At 34.1% G+C, this 16,727-nt stretch overlaps 1 protein-coding gene across 5 annotated transcripts in view; it reads left to right on the top strand.

Moving 5' to 3' along the window:
- LOC115218018 (C-myc promoter-binding protein) overlaps positions 1 to 16,727 on the top strand; it is a 167,549-nt gene that overhangs the window by 133,478 nt on the left and 17,344 nt on the right. For 4 of the 5 annotated variants that reach the window (XM_029787765.2, XM_036507871.1, XM_036507872.1 and 1 more), the window contains 12 exons: positions 145 to 184; positions 917 to 1,057; positions 2,021 to 2,162; positions 2,611 to 2,756; positions 3,694 to 3,749; positions 5,382 to 5,444; positions 6,644 to 6,785; positions 7,837 to 8,022; positions 8,560 to 8,688; positions 10,504 to 10,834; positions 12,975 to 13,169; positions 15,700 to 15,849. In XM_029787765.2, the coding sequence (XP_029643625.1) occupies positions 145 to 184; positions 917 to 1,057; positions 2,021 to 2,162; positions 2,611 to 2,756; positions 3,694 to 3,749; positions 5,382 to 5,444; positions 6,644 to 6,785; positions 7,837 to 8,022; positions 8,560 to 8,688; positions 10,504 to 10,834; positions 12,975 to 13,169; positions 15,700 to 15,849 (1,721 nt within the window). The remainder of the gene's footprint in view (positions 1 to 144; positions 185 to 916; positions 1,058 to 2,020; positions 2,163 to 2,610; positions 2,757 to 3,693; positions 3,750 to 5,381; positions 5,445 to 6,643; positions 6,786 to 7,836; positions 8,023 to 8,559; positions 8,689 to 10,503; positions 10,835 to 12,974; positions 13,170 to 15,699; positions 15,850 to 16,727) is intronic. The other variant, XM_029787767.2, reaches the window with a different exon arrangement.

Genomic DNA, 16,727 nt, shown 5'->3' with positions numbered 1-16,727 from the left:
GTTACCGTCAGAACAATAAAAATTTTGACTCCAAATTATAAGTATTTCAATGTAGTTAAGTTTTTGTGTGTTTTTTAATGGCTAATCTGTGTCTTCCACATTGTAATTGCTTCTTTTTCTTTTCTTTTTTTTAAACTTTTTCAGTGATGATAAAAAGGTTATAAATTCCAAATTATTACCTAAGGTATATAGATTTATTTATTTCATTTTCCATATTTCTAACACAAGTTATAGGGTTGATGCTAATTGAAAGTAACTGATCAGCTAATATTAACAGCTTTTCTTGAAGCTGGGGAGAGATTAAATTTTGTGGCTTGTCTGAGAGGCTACTGTTGTTGTGGAAAGAAAAAAATGGCAAACTGAAGGAATAAATTCTTTTGCTAATTTTTGGGATACATAAAGATATTCTGCTCCAGTATTTTCTTTCTCTCAGTTTACCCAGCTGGAGCACAGAAATAAAAAAAATTTCTGGAACAAGAATAACATGGCATCTTATTTAAAGGAAATTTTCTCTCTGATCATTTTCATGTTGCAGAAAGAGCTAAGCACTAGCTTCAGAGACATATGTGTGTATAAAATGTATGATGGAATGAGTACGGCTATTGCTTGTTAAACAAAGCAAAAACAACTTTTTAGTCCATCTAATGATTGCAACTTGTACCACAATTACAAAAAAGAAAAGGCTTTTTTCAATTAAATGCCATGAAGAATCATGACAATTACCAATGCGTACAAAATATACTAATTGTATTCAAATTTGTAAATCTAATTCAGCAATACTTTTGCTGCAATTTTCCAAAGAGAATTCAAAAGTAAAATCTGATAATGTCATAACAATCTACTGGAAACTAATTTTCTTAGAAGTTAAGATTTTTACAAAGAGATTATTTGCATTTAATATTTATTGTTCTTGTAGAAGCCTGCTCGAGTTCTTCAGGATACACTCCACAAAATATTTAACCAGTTGTCAGCGCATACATCCACAACACCAACACCAGATGAAGTCTCTCTTGAACTGGCACCAATTGATTATGATTTCAAGGTTAAACAAAAAGAAGTAAGGACTCATAAAAGCAATCAAGTTCACTTGCAACCTCATCTTATTTACAATTATATCCAGTCCTAAAATCATGCAATGAATTAAAATCGTATACATTTTTATATAGAATTGTACAACACACAGGCAAGTGCCTTCTGCTCCAGCCCTACACTGACCAATGTCTTTTGAGGGAGGAGAACACAAGGAGGTCTTTTGTGTATATCTGTGTGTGCACAAATATGGATAAATATTGATTTTCCGTGGCTTTGATTGTCACACCGGGGCAAAGCAGTAATATGATGTTTACCTTCCTTATTTGGCATTTCTCTGCACTTTTGAAGACCTATAAGAAGTAAAAAAAATTTTTTTTTAAAACCTTATTTGAAACACAGATATAAGTTGGTACCAGGACAAGCATTCAGCTGTGAAATCCTACCTCAAATAAGTCCCCACCATCCAATTTATACTAGGATACTAAATGAACAATGGTTGATTATGCAAATATTGTCACATAGTTACTGACAAATTTTTATTAACAGATTATAAATCAGGTGAACATAGACTGTATGTAGCCTGAGAACTTGTGTCTTTGAGTATATCAAAACTTGAGACTTAGACAAGTTGAAGTTGTGATACTTCTGGTATCAGTCATGCAACTCCAAGATAATTTTCCATCAAGATTGAACGTATATTCTTAGAGAAAATTCATCCTATCCAAAGTAGATTCTTTTATAAATATTTTCTTTATTTTGCATGCCTTACTGTATTTTAATCACCATCATTATTAGTAGCTCATGAGATATCTTTTTGAATTGGTGTGAGAGAGGGGTTTAGTTTTTAAACAAGAAACAAAAAAAATACTAAAAGTATTTAAATGAGTTTTTATCTTAACTACATGTTTTAAACAATGCAGTATATCAGTGGATTATTGTTAATTTCTAAACCAGATTTTATTTACTTTTGACATTTTTTATGTTTTAGACAATGATAGAACTTCAAATACAGGAGGCCTTTTTACGTTTTATGGCTTGCTTGATGAAAGGCTACAAGACTTTTCTGCAACCAATAATGTGGGAGCCTACAGCCAGCACTACAAAAGCCGCTTCGTTGTTTGATATGCAAGGTAAATATCTCTCATTAATACTTTGCTGAATGTGTACAGTAATGTATAATATTAGCTCCATTAATGAAAATCTTCATGCCGGGTTGTCAACCAGTTCCTGTAAATCTCAAAGATTTGATGCTCTCTCGCACCACTTGAGTCCTTGCTCATTTATGTCGTTTATTAAAAGAGATGCAACGTTGCTATATTCCTTGACTGTCGCTATTAAAATCACACTGCCAAACTCTGCATAAATGATTGTATACAGCATTACCAATAACTAAGACATGATTGCAAGACCTGTTTGCTCTCCCCAAATATTCAGTTGGTTATATCCAGGATATGGATCTGTTCTGCAATAACAATTTTATATTCAGACAAATAACTTTTAATTTGATCTAAATGATTGCTTTATTATTATCTCTAACAAAGAATGTTCCTAAATAACCATTTTCATTCTCCTTTGCAGGATTTTTGAAGAGTCGTGACAAAGCATACTTGAAGTTCTTCTCCTTACTAATTAAAACACAAACTTTCATCCGATTTATAGAAGAACGTTCCTTTGTATCTGATAAGGATGTCAGCTTAGCTTTTTTTGATGAATGTACTGAAAAGGTAACAATGTTATGTTATTTCCGTGTTCATTTGGGTTGCTCATTTATTTGAATTATTTCTCTTTTCCCATTTCAGCATTTTAAATTAATGCTTATTGTTTTACCCCTTAACTATTTTTCAAGGAAGAGAATTTCCATTCCTCATTTTCAAATATGCTGAGCTACCAGGCAATGTGTTGGTATGGACAACAGACAACTGTTGCTATAGCTCAATGATTGAATAATGTGAACATTCACACACACATGACAGGCTTTATACAGTTTCTGTCTATCAAATTCCCTTTCAAGGCATTGGTTGACCCAGGGATATGGTAGAAGACATTTGCCCAAGGTGCTGCACCGTAGGACTGAACCCAAGACTGCATGATTGGGAAGCACATTTTTTAATCACACAGGCATGCCTATACCTGTTGAATCTGCTATCAAGTGTTAAAAATTTGTTCCCTGGTACATAACCACCCTGACTTCTAACTTCCTGTTCTGTGTTTTTATCACTTTATTCTAAATTCAGTGACAAAGTGCCCTCAGCTAATGCACTTTTTCAAATCTTTTCTTGAACACAGAGATATGAGTTTAAATCTTACTCTGCCTGCCTCCAGCCATTCTATTACTCTACCTACCCCACTGGATAAAGTACATAACTATACTTACTCCAGTTTGCTTTACTGGTGAACTAAATTTAAAGGCAAAGTCGACTGAGAAAAAAGAAGAAATTCTCTAAAGAATTTATTTTGCCACTCTGCTCTCTTTTGCTATCAGGCAAAAATGTTATTTTTGCCTGATAGAAATAATATATACTACAATATCAATATGTACCGTGATATATATATATATATATACCATATTGTAGACCTCTCTGACTTACCAACAGTATTAGGTTTTTTAAGAATCCAACCTGAATAATAGTAAAACAGTCCTATTTCATTTCTGCTTTACAGGTGGAAGACACAAAAGATGAGCCACAACTCATAGACTTTGATGACAGTCATAAAAGGTAGTTTTGAAATGTTTTGTTTATTTTTTGAAATTCAGAAAAATAGCTAAAATATTTTTTGATTACTTATTTTCGTTTCATTATCATGGAGATATTTTAAACTTAATTTTTACTTTCCATATTGTGTATTTTGATTGGTCAAAATTGATGCGAAAAAATGAAGTGAGATCTATAAACATAAAAAATTTAATTAGGTAACAAAGTGTTCGCGTGTTTCAGATATATGTGACTCCAAAAGACTTCAAAATTCTTGCATTGCACTTTTTTGCTTGATTTCATTACTCAACTTCATCAAACAATGTCTGTTCTTCATGGTTCACATTGATATACTTAGCAAGAACTTATCTTTTGGATTCTGTGGATAGGTCACAACTTTATTTTAGGTACCTTTTCTTTTTTTTGTCTCTGGGAGTTGTTGATGAACTCTGCCACACAAGACAACAAATCGCTTGTCAATTTTACAGTGATCTTCATTGCTTGCTACATACTTTAATATCTCAACACCTAGCATTGAATTATCGCCCATCCAATTTAAGGGGCTCTTCTGGTCTTGTGAGTTGGATGGCACCCTTATGAGTGCTAGTGACATGAAAAATACCAAGGGCATCCAGCTGTAGAAATCATGCCAAAGCACTGGTTGGAGCACAACATAGTCCTCCAGCCTGCTGGATCCTGTTGAATCATCCAATCCAAGGATTAGTGATGATGATTAAATTATTTTGACCACAGACAGTGCAACTGCTGACTTCTTGCTTCACCATGAAATGCCTTATTGCTTTGAGCCACACCTGCAATTTCTTAGCTGCAGATAGTTAATTGAAAACAGAGTTACACATCTTTTTCCTTAAATCACTGTTTAATATTACAAATAGTATACAGACACAATTTTTTTCCACGGTGACAGTAGATATTTAAATTTTGATAAAATATTCAGCATTTTCCCAATAAGAAAAATGTAAATAAGTCCTTTTTACAATAGGCCTGAAATGTTGGGGGAAGTACTTGACTGGTACTTATTTTATCAACCCTGAAAGGTAAAGTTGACCCCAGCAAAATTTGAACTCAGAACTTAATGAGTCAAAATGCTTAGCAGAATTTTGTCCAGTGTGCTGACGTTTCTAACAGCTCGCCACCATGAAAATGTGAATAATAATGAACCGTAACAGCTGAGTTTATTTCTGTTTTTGTAATCTCTATGAACACTGTCTTCAAAAATGATTGTTGCCCTCACATCACAGTTGCCATTTTATCATCAGTGTATGTGTTCTGTGTCGGTTTCAATATTGGGGTCTTTGATAGTTAAAGTCTTTTCTTTTCTGTTATGTTTTTTTTTTCACTTAACCAACTGAAATAGGAAGAACTTAACCATCATAGCAATGGGTAAGATTAAGGTTGATTTTTAAATGATATTGCTTAATTACCTCATCTCAGTCACCAACTGCTTCCTCCTCCTTGCTTTCACACACTCACAAAGACAATTTGTGCTATTAACTTCTGGACGTAAGTTTATTACCATTGATAAAATGTGTTGTGAAATTACCTCATCATTAAAGATAAAATTTCTGTAATTTGAATTTCTAAATCAATTTCTCTGTAAATATAAATCTAATTAATGTTTGTTTTGTTTTCTAGTGAAAGAACTGTGTTTATTTTGCCACCTGAGCCATCTGGACTGCCAGAAGGGGCCACATACAGGTAAAATTAGCTTTCTCTTTATTATCATACACACAATATGGAACAACTTCTGAATTGTTAACCAATATCAGCAGCAACAAACAGCATATAATGTTATGTTAATTTCTTCTCTGCTGACATTCATTGAATAGATCTGCAAATACATCTTATTATCGCTACTTCATCCTGTGTTAGGTTTATGAGGCCTAACAATCTGAGATCCAGACTCCCTTTTCCTCATGTCTTTTTTGTTCTTCCATTAAGATGCATGATTATCTGACAAATAAGGGCTGTTGCTCAATTTTGAGCACAACTACACACCAGCATCCTTGCCTAACAAGTCTTTTCTTTCCTTTAACTTTAAAGGAGATTTCATTAGATTAGCGATTGATTGCGTACAGCATTGTCCCTAATCCTTTGATTTTATTCATTGTTTATGTCATCAATGTTTAATATCTGGTTTTCCATGCTGGCTTGGGTTGAACAGTTTGACAAGATCAGGCAAACCAGGGGACTGTGTCAAACTCTACTGACTGCTTTGGTATGGTTTCTAAGGCTGGTTGCTCTTCATAACACTGACCCCTTTATAGAGTGTACTGGGTGCTTTTTACATAGCACAAGCACCACTGAGGTCACCGAGTAACTTGCAAACCAAAAGCCCCTCAAGTGAGAGGTGAGAGTGGTATCAAGGGAGGTAATTTTGTGCTAAGTGACGTGAGGTAAAACAATGAGAGAGGATCAGAAACAGGTGTCATGTGGAAGAGAAGATGCATGGTTACTGGAGTCAGAGGAGAGAGAGAATGAGAAAGATGGTTGTGACATGCCAGGGTGTAACCTCAAGTTACAAAGAGGTAAAAGTAAATGGAGTGGTAGAGGACTGAACAGAATGAATAAGCTGGGAGTATAAAGGGAGAGAGAAAGGGGAATGTAGTGAGGGGTGAAACACAGGTATATATAGGGGAGCAACGGGATAGCAATGATGTAGTTGGTAGTGATTAGGATAGGAGAGAGAAATAACAGAGTAACATTGAGCTACAGGAGTGTGTATGGGAGAGACAGACAGACATTCAAGCAGGCACAGAGCATGAAGAACTGTAGTTTGGTTCATTGGGATGAGGTAGGTGAATTTATATGTGGACAATAGATTTTTTTCTCTGTTCAATTTTTATGTTCATATTTGGAAACAAAAAAATAAAAATGTTCATTTTATTCTTTTGTAGTTACAATGGATTTCCAGAGTTGAAGCCAGAGTTGTTTCTGTTAAAGAAAGCTAGCACTTCGTCTTTAGCTGGTAAACAGTCTGCCTGTCCAAACAGTCCGATTGCAAAACGTACCAAGCAAGAAGTGCGCATGGCACAGAAGGTAAAGAATATTTTCATCCCATTTATTTGTGTGTGTGTGTGTGTGTGTATATATATATATATATATATAATCATCTTCATCATTTAATGTCTGTTTTCTATGCTGCAGTATCAAAACAGGTTGGAGGATAGTATTGTGTTCCAATGTATACTTTGTTGTGGTTTCTACAGTTGGCTTCTCTTCCTCATGCTAACCACTTCACAGAATATACTGTTTTTGCGGGGGGGTTTTGTGTGCGTGAGGGCACCAACCCTAGTAAGGTTGTCCTGTAATTCACAAGACTAAAGAGCCCTCTCAACTTTAGTGAGGGAGTTGAAAGGTTAAAGTATAAACGAAAGGGCAGTAACAGGTTTCTTGCTGTAGAGGAGATATGTGGCTTCCTCTATATAAGAGTATTATACCTACAAAAGACAAAATTACTAAAGGTTACATACAACATGAGTCCTAGAACATTCCCAAAACTTGACAAAGAAAGCAAAACTATGCAGAGACATAGTGCACTTAGTGTTACTGCTTTTGGCCCAAGAAACATTACAAACCTCATGGAATATGCCAGCCCTGTTTGGGTCCCTAATTAAGCAAGAACAATCTTCAAAAGACACAAAACAAAGCACTGCCTTTTTTATCTGTTTTGTGGATGTGTGTGTGTATGCATGTCCATGCATACATGAAATGGAATTCTAATGATGTCTTGTTAGTGCACTTTTAGAGACAATATGAACATGGAGACTTGATACACATTAAGGTTTGCTTTGTTTAATGAAAAAGACACTTGCAATTAAAGCAACCATTTTAATACGTTTCTCATGTTCTTTAATCTACCAGGCTGTCTTGATAAGTTTTAGTTTATTGGTTAACTTATTTGGAAACATTATGCATGTGAATATAGGATGAGATGCAATTAAAGAAAACAGAAATGTGTTTTTAAAATTAATTTCAATAGTTTGTCCTTCCAGAGAATTCCACTTTTGGATAAACGTTTTACAATTTTTTTTCCTGTATATTATTTTATCGTGAACCTGCATAAAATTCAGTTGTTTTCTTCATCCAGATTGCCCAGCAGCAAGTTGGATCTCCTGATTTATGGGCGAAATGTCTACTTGGACATTGTTATTGTTTGTGGTTTATTCATTTACCTGCATTTGTGAAGCTCAGCCAGTCAAAGCCGAGAGCCCTTAGACTAGCTTACGACATCTTGCAAAAGATGAATACAATAAAAGATATCCGTCCTGATGAAGTAAGTGTGTTAATGTTTTTTCTAAACATTTCTTGAAAGAACTAAAATTACTTTTTAATCTTACATATTTAAATATTTTTTTTTTGTTTTTTTCTCTTCCTCCTCTTTATGAAATAAATTTTTAAATGTATGCTGATTTTTCTCTTATGTTGAAAATAAAAACTATTTATTTTAACTCAAATTTTCCCACGTTAAAATGGCTTCTTGTCATTGAAAACATTTGGTAACCTTTATAACAACAATTTTCTGTTGTGATTGTAGTCAAGTTTTGTGGTGGGAAGATCTAGCTTTACCTTTATTTATCAATGTAAGGCATAATAAATATAGTAGCTTTTCCTGAGGCAATTGTTTTCACTGTGAAATACTTGTGGAATTAATTTTATCAAAGAAATTGAAGATGATATTTGTCTTTTTAGTTTTCAAAATGCTTTTTATTCTCATTACAATACATTTAATATAATTTCCAAACTAGAAATGACATTTGTTTGTTGATTTTATCAGCATTACCACCAAATAATGTGAACCTAATATTTGCAGGTTTGTTATCGAGTAGTACTACAGCTGTGTGGTCAGTATAACGAGCCCACTCTTGCTGTTATGGTACTTTGTGAAATGAAACGTGTAGGTGTCCAGCCAAATGCCATTACTTATGGATATTACAACAAGGTCAGTATCACTTTGTTTTTTATTCACTTTAACCCTTTCCATACCAACCTGCCCAACACTGTCCTTAGTTCTATCGTACAATTTTTTTCTTTCTAAAGTGATGTAAATTAAAACTTCCTATCAGACTTTCATGTTAATTGATTTTCCAAGTGCCAACTTAATTTTGTGACAAAGTTATTTTTCTAAACACTTCATTATTTTCAAATTTAATTGAAACAAAGAAACTGTTTCACCAGAAATATGGTAACCAAAAATTTTTTGGTTTTTTTTTTCTATTTACCGCTTGCTGTTTCATCTTCTGAAAACCTAAGGCAGAGAAGTTTTTCTTCCCTTTATCAACTGCTCTAAAAGTATAAACAAGGCACATGAATTTGCAACACTAGAACTAGAGAAATTATGTTCCTTTGCTTGGAAACCTTTTTTTATATTCTTTGCTGGTGTCAGCATATATGAGTAAAAGGCACATAAGTCTGCAAATTCAAATGATTTTGATTTTCCCTTTTTTTTTCTCTCATAAGTCTTTAGAGCATTGCTACATTACATTATAGTTGTCCTTTTTGTATTCAAATTTCATGTGATTATTATTTTCATCCCCTTTGCTAATACATGCTGATTACCCTGATCATCTTATCTCATTGTTACTGTCATCATCATCATGGGCGATGAAGCAGTAGAAATTCCAAACCATATTTAGTAGCCTTTCTTTTTTTTTTACCGTTATTGTCATTGAGGGCAACAGATTGGCAGAGTCACTTGTGTCAGAAAATATTCCTTGCAGTATTTGTTCTGGCTTTTTACATTCTGTACTCAAACTTCATTGTAGTCAACTTTGCCTTTCATCTCTCCAGGTTCAATAAAATAAAGTATCGGTTTAGTACTTGTCAATGTAATCAGCTAACTCCCTCCTTTAAAAATTGCTGTCCTTGCACCTAAATTAGAAACAGTTGTTATTAATGCAGCAGTCAAAATATTTTGTAATATTTACCTAGATTCCTTTAAGTTCTAGGTTCAAATGTTGTTGGTTGACTTTGCTTTTCAACTTTAAGAATCATAAAATAAAGTCTCAATTGAATGGTGGGTTTGTTATTAGCCTCAATACCTTCCCGCCCAAAATGTGCCATTGTGTCTGTATTAGAAATCATGGTTATTGTTGTAGGTAATGGCAGATATAGTAGTGTTTGGCAAAATAATTGTTGCAGTGTGTTTGGTGTCAGAAAATATAGAGGTCTAGATGTCAGCAACAGTAGAGGCATGGATGTTGGTGATGGTCATGGTCTGGATAAGATTAGCTTTACTGTTTAGTTACATTTCATTTCAAGTTCAAATCTTACTGGTATTCACTTTTCCTTTCATTTCTCTGAGGTCAATAAAAGAAATTCTACTAACATACTGAAAATAAATTCCACTGTCTCTATTTCTCTCACAACATGGCCATGTATCAACCATTATTTTGATTTGCTTAGATTCATGCTATTGCCACAATTAATAAAACAACTACCACTCATGTATTGGTGTTAATTAACTTGAGGTCATCATTAACCAACAAATTTATTACCCTGAGCCTGTATAAGAAATCATATTATTATTCAAGGTGGGTAGATAGCAAAATCTGAAGAACACTGGACAAAAATATTTGGGGGATTTAATTTTAAATTCAATCCAGCCATGGTCAACTTTGCTTTTTATGCGTTTAAGAATGATAAAACAAATACCAGCTATGTATTGGGGTTGATATAATTAATTATTGCTTGTACTTAAATTTCTAGCTTTGTATCTGTCTTAGAAATTATTATTATTATTATTATTTTAATTTAGGCTGTCCTTGAGAGCAAATGGCCAAGTGATACCAAGAATGGTTTACTGCTATGGAAGAAATTGCGTAATGTGATTACAGCTATTGCACAGTTGCGAAAGGGTTTGTTGCACCAACGAAGTAGCACAGCTTACTGCTATAACTCTGAAAGTGATTACGACCAAGTCAGCCACACCAGCAATGACAGCTGCATAGATGAGGCTGCAGTCAGTAGCACTGATGCTAACAGTGGTGGCACCACGGGTAATAGAATTATTGCCAAAGCAGATCTTGGTTCTGATATGGTTGTGACTTGTTCTAATAAAGTAGCCAATGAAGAAAGAATGAGTACAGGTAAGGGAAACAGAGATGTTTCACTAAATTCTTTTTCTATGTTTTTTTTATCTTTTGTCTTTTACTTGTTTTTGTCATTTGACTGCAGCTATGCTGGAGCACTGCCTTGAGTTTTTAGTCAAACGAATCAACACTAATATTTTTTTTAAAGTCTGGTACTTATCCTATCGCTAAGTTATAGGAGCATTAACAAACCAACACTGTTTGTCATGCAGTGATGTGGGGCAAACACCAAAGAGACACACATAGATGCATTTATTTACAATGGTCTTCTTTCGGTTTCCATCTACCATATCCACTCACAAGGCTATAGCTGGCCCAGGGTTGTAGTAGGAGACATTTGCCCTAAGTGCCACGCAGTGGGACTGAACCAAGAACAATGGTTAAAAAGCAAACTTCTTACTACACAGCCATGCCTGCATCTATTTTGTAAGTTTAAAGATTTTTTTTCTTCACATTTTTACCAGTTTCCTCTAGGAAGGAAACTTCTAAGTTCCTCAAAAAAGAAACTTCTTTTTAATAAACACTCACCATTTATACTCACATGGTGACAGTATGGAAGACACAGAGAAATATACATACACACATACAACAGACTTACTTATAGTTTTTTTCTACTAGATTGTATTCGCAAGTCATTGGTTGATTGAAGGCCTTAGTTGAAAGCTCTTGTCCAAGGTGCAACTTAGTGGGATGGAACTCCTGACCACTTGGTTGTAAATCAAAATTCTTAATCACACCTCCATGCCAATTATATCAAATATAAACACTAGAATTCAAGGAAACTAGTAATGGTTTGAATCTCCAACTGTCTGATTGTCTATAAATCAGTAGAAATAAGACATGTTGGTGAAATAGTTACCCTGATCTTAGTATAAATGATATTAAAAATTCTAAGCAACGATGTGAGAGAGAAAATAACAACAGGCTCCATTGACAAGACAGAAACTATGTATTGTCAGTAGAATAGCATAGTTAAAATTGGAATGGATACAAAGAAGAGGACTAGCTGGCCCTCTGTAATGTAATCAGCAACACAGTCAGCTGGCATGTAATAATAAATATATGGGTTCAACCCTGTCATGTAACCTGTTCCTCTTTGTTATTCACACTGGCTCTTAAAATATTTATTTGTTATCATTTAACATCCATTTCCTGTGCTGGCATCAACTGGATGGTTTGATAGAAGCTGGTAAGCCAAGAGGAGTGTGCGAAGCTCTGCTGTCTTCTTTGGCTTGGTTTCTAAGGCTGGATGCTCTTCCTTAATACCAAATACAAATATAAATGTAAATACATTGTGAACGTCAAGTAGATTTTAAGAATTGTCAGTTTTAATTGGATGAGAAATAGTAATCTCCCCTTGGCTATGTCATCAATGTCTTACAAGAACCTATCCTGTTTATCAGATGCCACTTCCAGACAGGTGAATTGCAGCAAGGTAAAATAGTGTTCTGTTCCAAAATATGATGAAACACCTGATATATACACCAGGTGGTCCAGTACCTTATTTCAACATCTCTGCTAAATGTTACTTGGTTTATTGCAGTATGGCATAATAAAAATCCAAAACAATTTTATTTATTTTGTAGAAGTGAATTGGTAATTAACAAGATTTATAAATATTCTTACAGCAATATTTGTTTGGTATTTAACGTTTTTTTAAACTTGGGATACATTTAGAAAATGAGTTCTTATATTACTGATATGTTATAACAATTCATAAAAATATTCCATGCCACCACAACATCTTGATATATTGATTAGTTATTGTAATATTGATATTTATATTTGTTGTAAAGTATCAAGTCTTTGTTATATTGATTTTATTATCTTTATTACAGCATTGATTCATTATTACATTTGTTGTAATATTGGTTCACAGCGACACTTGTTTATAATCTTGCTCTGTCATATTCATTATTCATTTATGGTATTTATTATAATATTGGGCAACTCAAGGATGCCTGCCTTGAAATGAAGTTGTTTGTAATCCATATCTTTCCTTCAAGCATTTATATATGTTAGTATGTTAATGCATGCCCATGTGCTGTTTCAAAACAGCTGCTGCTATACTCTGCATGCCCTATGCTATTCTAAATCCTTCTCTCTCCATGCTGAGAATGTATTCTGATGGTTTCAGGGGGAGCATCAGATAGAGGTTATAGCTCTATGACTCAAGAAGATGCCAAGACCCTATATGGAGCCCTTTCCTCAGCAGAACAGGCTCAGCAGCAGCATAACACTAATAATTCCAGTAAGACTAAAGATTCCAAACACTCTCGCTCCAGTATATGCTGGAAGATCAGAAGTAAAAGCACTACTGAAGAATTATCAGGTGAAAGAGATTGTATTGGTTTTTTTTTTTCTCTTTGTTGTTCCAGAATTTCTTCTCCTGCCATTTTACTTAGACAGGCTTTAATTTACAATCTATTCCTTCATGTTGATTATTCTATGTTTTCTTCAATTTTCTTCTCATATTTCTTCACTTTATGTTTGGATAACTTATTTCTTTTCTTTATCGTTTAATGTTTCTAAAAGAAATATTTCATGTTTTGAGTTTTCTTTAAAACACAAAAAGGAAAAAAGAAGAAATTGCAGTATTTTTCTTTCTGTGTTTTATTGTCTTTTAATTCTTTTGAATTACTTTTCAATATAAAATATTTTGAAGATAAATTGCATTTGTAATTATTGAAACTTTGATTAAGAAACTTTATGAGATTTGAGAGACATGAAAGATTTTAAAAAGTATCTTTTCATTATTGATATTAGTACTATTCCACGGTGAAAAATGCCTGAATTTGGCAGTAATAATTAACAGATGAACCCCTGTAGAAATGTTCACATGATTTTAAAGTTAATTGCTTTAATAATTAGAGACTAGTAGATTGATTGAGGATGTTTAAGACAATGCACTCCAGGCAAGTGCACAGACCAGTTGGGTGACCCATTGAAAGAGATGGAAGTGAACAACAAATCTGGTAACAAAGATCAGTCTATGAAAACTGCCTTATTTTAGTCATATTATCAGAGCTCAGAGCTGCTGCGCTCACATCCTCAGCGGCTGGGTGAATGGAAAACAGGTTTGCCTGTGACAGAGATGAGGACAAAGTGATGATATCAGGGACTGAAAGGGGAGACCCCTGGCAGAGTGTATGGCTGCAACATGAGACAACAGTCTGTGGTGAAGCAGGGTCTGTTCAACACTCATGGCCCTTATCCTTGAAGATGAAAATATTCATGCATTCAGTTAACCCTTTATTATTTAGATTACTCTGTCAAATGTAATGCTTATTTATTCACATTGCTTTGAATTGATCGTGCATTATGTCATAGCTAGAAGACTTTGATGATGTGATTGGTCATTTTTAGATTGACATTGTAGGGTAGGTGTGAGAGGCCAGGTCTAGTTATTTGAAGAAAATTTTGGCTGGATCTGACCAGTTTAAATGATAAAGGGTTGTGTGATACACAAATGCCTTTTGGTATTTTGTTATTTTATTTTCCTAGTTCAAATCTCGCCAATGTTAATTCACCTTTCATCCCTCCTGGGTCAATAAAATTAAGTATTGATCAAGTACTGAGTTTGAATCAATCAACTATACCCCACTCAGTCTAACCCCTAACATGTGACCATGTACCAGTGTTTTTGAAATCAATTTTTAAAGACTAATAAATTGTCAGTGTTTTAACTGCACCTATCACATTATTAGACCAAGAAAATGTTCTAAAGCATTGTTTTGTATTTTCTTCCACAAGTTGTATTATAATGTCCAAAATTTACATTACTAGTTTTTTTGTTTGTTCTTTTTTAAACTATTGTAATATGTTTGATATGACATTTAAGAAATCCAATGTCTTAGTTTAACACCCAATATTAATGGTTAGTTTCATCATCATCATCATCATCATCATTTAACGTCTGCTTTCCATGCTAGCATGGGTTGGATGATTTGACCAAGGTCTGGCAAACCAAACTCCATTCTAATCTGGCAGAGTTTCTACAGCTGGATGCCCTTCCTAACACCAACCACTCTGAGAGTGTAGTGGGTGCTTTTACGTGCCACCGGCTTGAGGGCCAGTTTGGTGGAACTGGCAATGGCCATGCCCAAATGGTGCTTTTTATGTCCCACCTGCACAGGAGCCAGTCCAGCGGCACTGGCGACGACCTCGCTTGAATATTTCACATGCCACCAGCATAAGTGCTAGTAAGGTGATGCGGTAATGATCACGCTCGAATGGTGTGTTTAATATGCCACCGGCACGAAGGCCAGCTTGTTGCTCTGGCAAGGATCTCATTTGTATGGTACTCTTAGCACTCCATTAGCAACGGATGCCAGTCACAGAGTTTGATTTCAACTTCAATTTCAATTTCACTCTCCTCAACCGGTCTTTACAAACCTTAACCATTCTAATTAGTCAACAATACTTTTGGAAATATTTTCAGATTGATAATCTTTCTTTTTTCTCTTTTACTAAAATCATATTGATATTACCTGCCTTAAAACCACATTAATGGCATTACTTTGGAATCACAGTCATACCATTAACTGCCTGGAGGACATATCGATGATGTTAAGCACTTTAAAAGTTAAAGATTTCCTGTTATCATCTCACCAACTTCAATTAATTTTGAGACTATGAAATAAAGAAATTACATTTTTAACCTACTCTTATTCCTTATTTGGCTGTTATTCTTCTGCCACATTTTGGGACATTAGCTGTAATTTTTCTCTCTGTTAGGGACATGGTAGTAGTATTAGTTTTTACACATTTACAAATATTTTATAAGGTTTGTTATTAATGAACTTTTCCCATTTTTTTTTTTTTTCAGTTCATTAAACTTATTAAATATTTTTTTTTTCTAGCACTTGCAAATTCCAACAGCTCTGATAGTTCCCATTCCAATAATAACTTCATTGGCTCTCAGTTCCGAACTCGTGTTGGCAGCATTATGAGAAGATCAGCTAAGAATATCACCAGTACTGAAAGTATTGAAGCATTGAAAACAAACCTCTGTAAATATCTTTCTCTGTTTCTATTTCCTTATAAAAACTGCTGTCCAGTTTTCATTTGCAAATTACTGTATTTTCTAACAAACAAATCAAATTTTTTAGACCAAAATTTACAACAAAAAAAAAAGGTAGGTTGACTTATGTACCAAAATGATTTTGGAGGCCCAAAAATTCCTTGTGAAAGAATTTGGAAAGATATTGACTGTTTCAATGTTAACATGTTTACACTACATACTATGTTGACTTGTATACCAGAAATATTGGTTTTTCCAATATTGTCTTCTCTTAGAATTGTTGAGAAACATGTGACAGATAAATCCAGAGTGGTAATAAATAATAATATTTTTTATTTGCTTTTTTTTTTTTTAGTAGTAAATAATGTTAATTAGTGTTATTACCTCCACTTTAGCGAAGGCAAGGATAATGTTTTCAGTCATGTTCACTTGTTTGTCCATGGACAAGATATCTCAAGAACCACTGGATGGATTTAGATGAAACTTTGCAGGATGTTTGGCCTCGTGTCTGGCACAAACTGATTAGATTTTAGGATCAATCCAGTACCGGACAAGGATTCTGGATTATTTTTCCAGTTCTTTTTTTTACTTAAATTTGAGCGCTCAGGTTCATTTTTAGTATTCTCGTTTGCGAAAGCAGTCGAGTTTATTTCAGATGTTCTCATTTTAAAATCCATCTCTGGCTAATTGTTGAGAGGACATTGGTGTTGCCTTGGCATAGGTTTGCACTCTCCAAGTGCTCTTGTTGAAATTTGAATATTTGTTAATGGCATATCTGTTTTATGTGTAACATTGTAGTTTTTTTTGTTTGTTTGTTTAGATCTCATTACTCTACCAAATCTGATATTTTTTTTTTCATTCTCCTTT

The sequence above is a fragment of the Octopus sinensis genome, linkage group LG12 (assembly GCF_006345805.1).
Source record: "Octopus sinensis linkage group LG12, ASM634580v1, whole genome shotgun sequence".
Classification (NCBI taxonomy): domain Eukaryota; kingdom Metazoa; phylum Mollusca; class Cephalopoda; order Octopoda; family Octopodidae; genus Octopus; species Octopus sinensis.
This window is presented reverse-complemented; position numbering and strand designations above follow the sequence as displayed.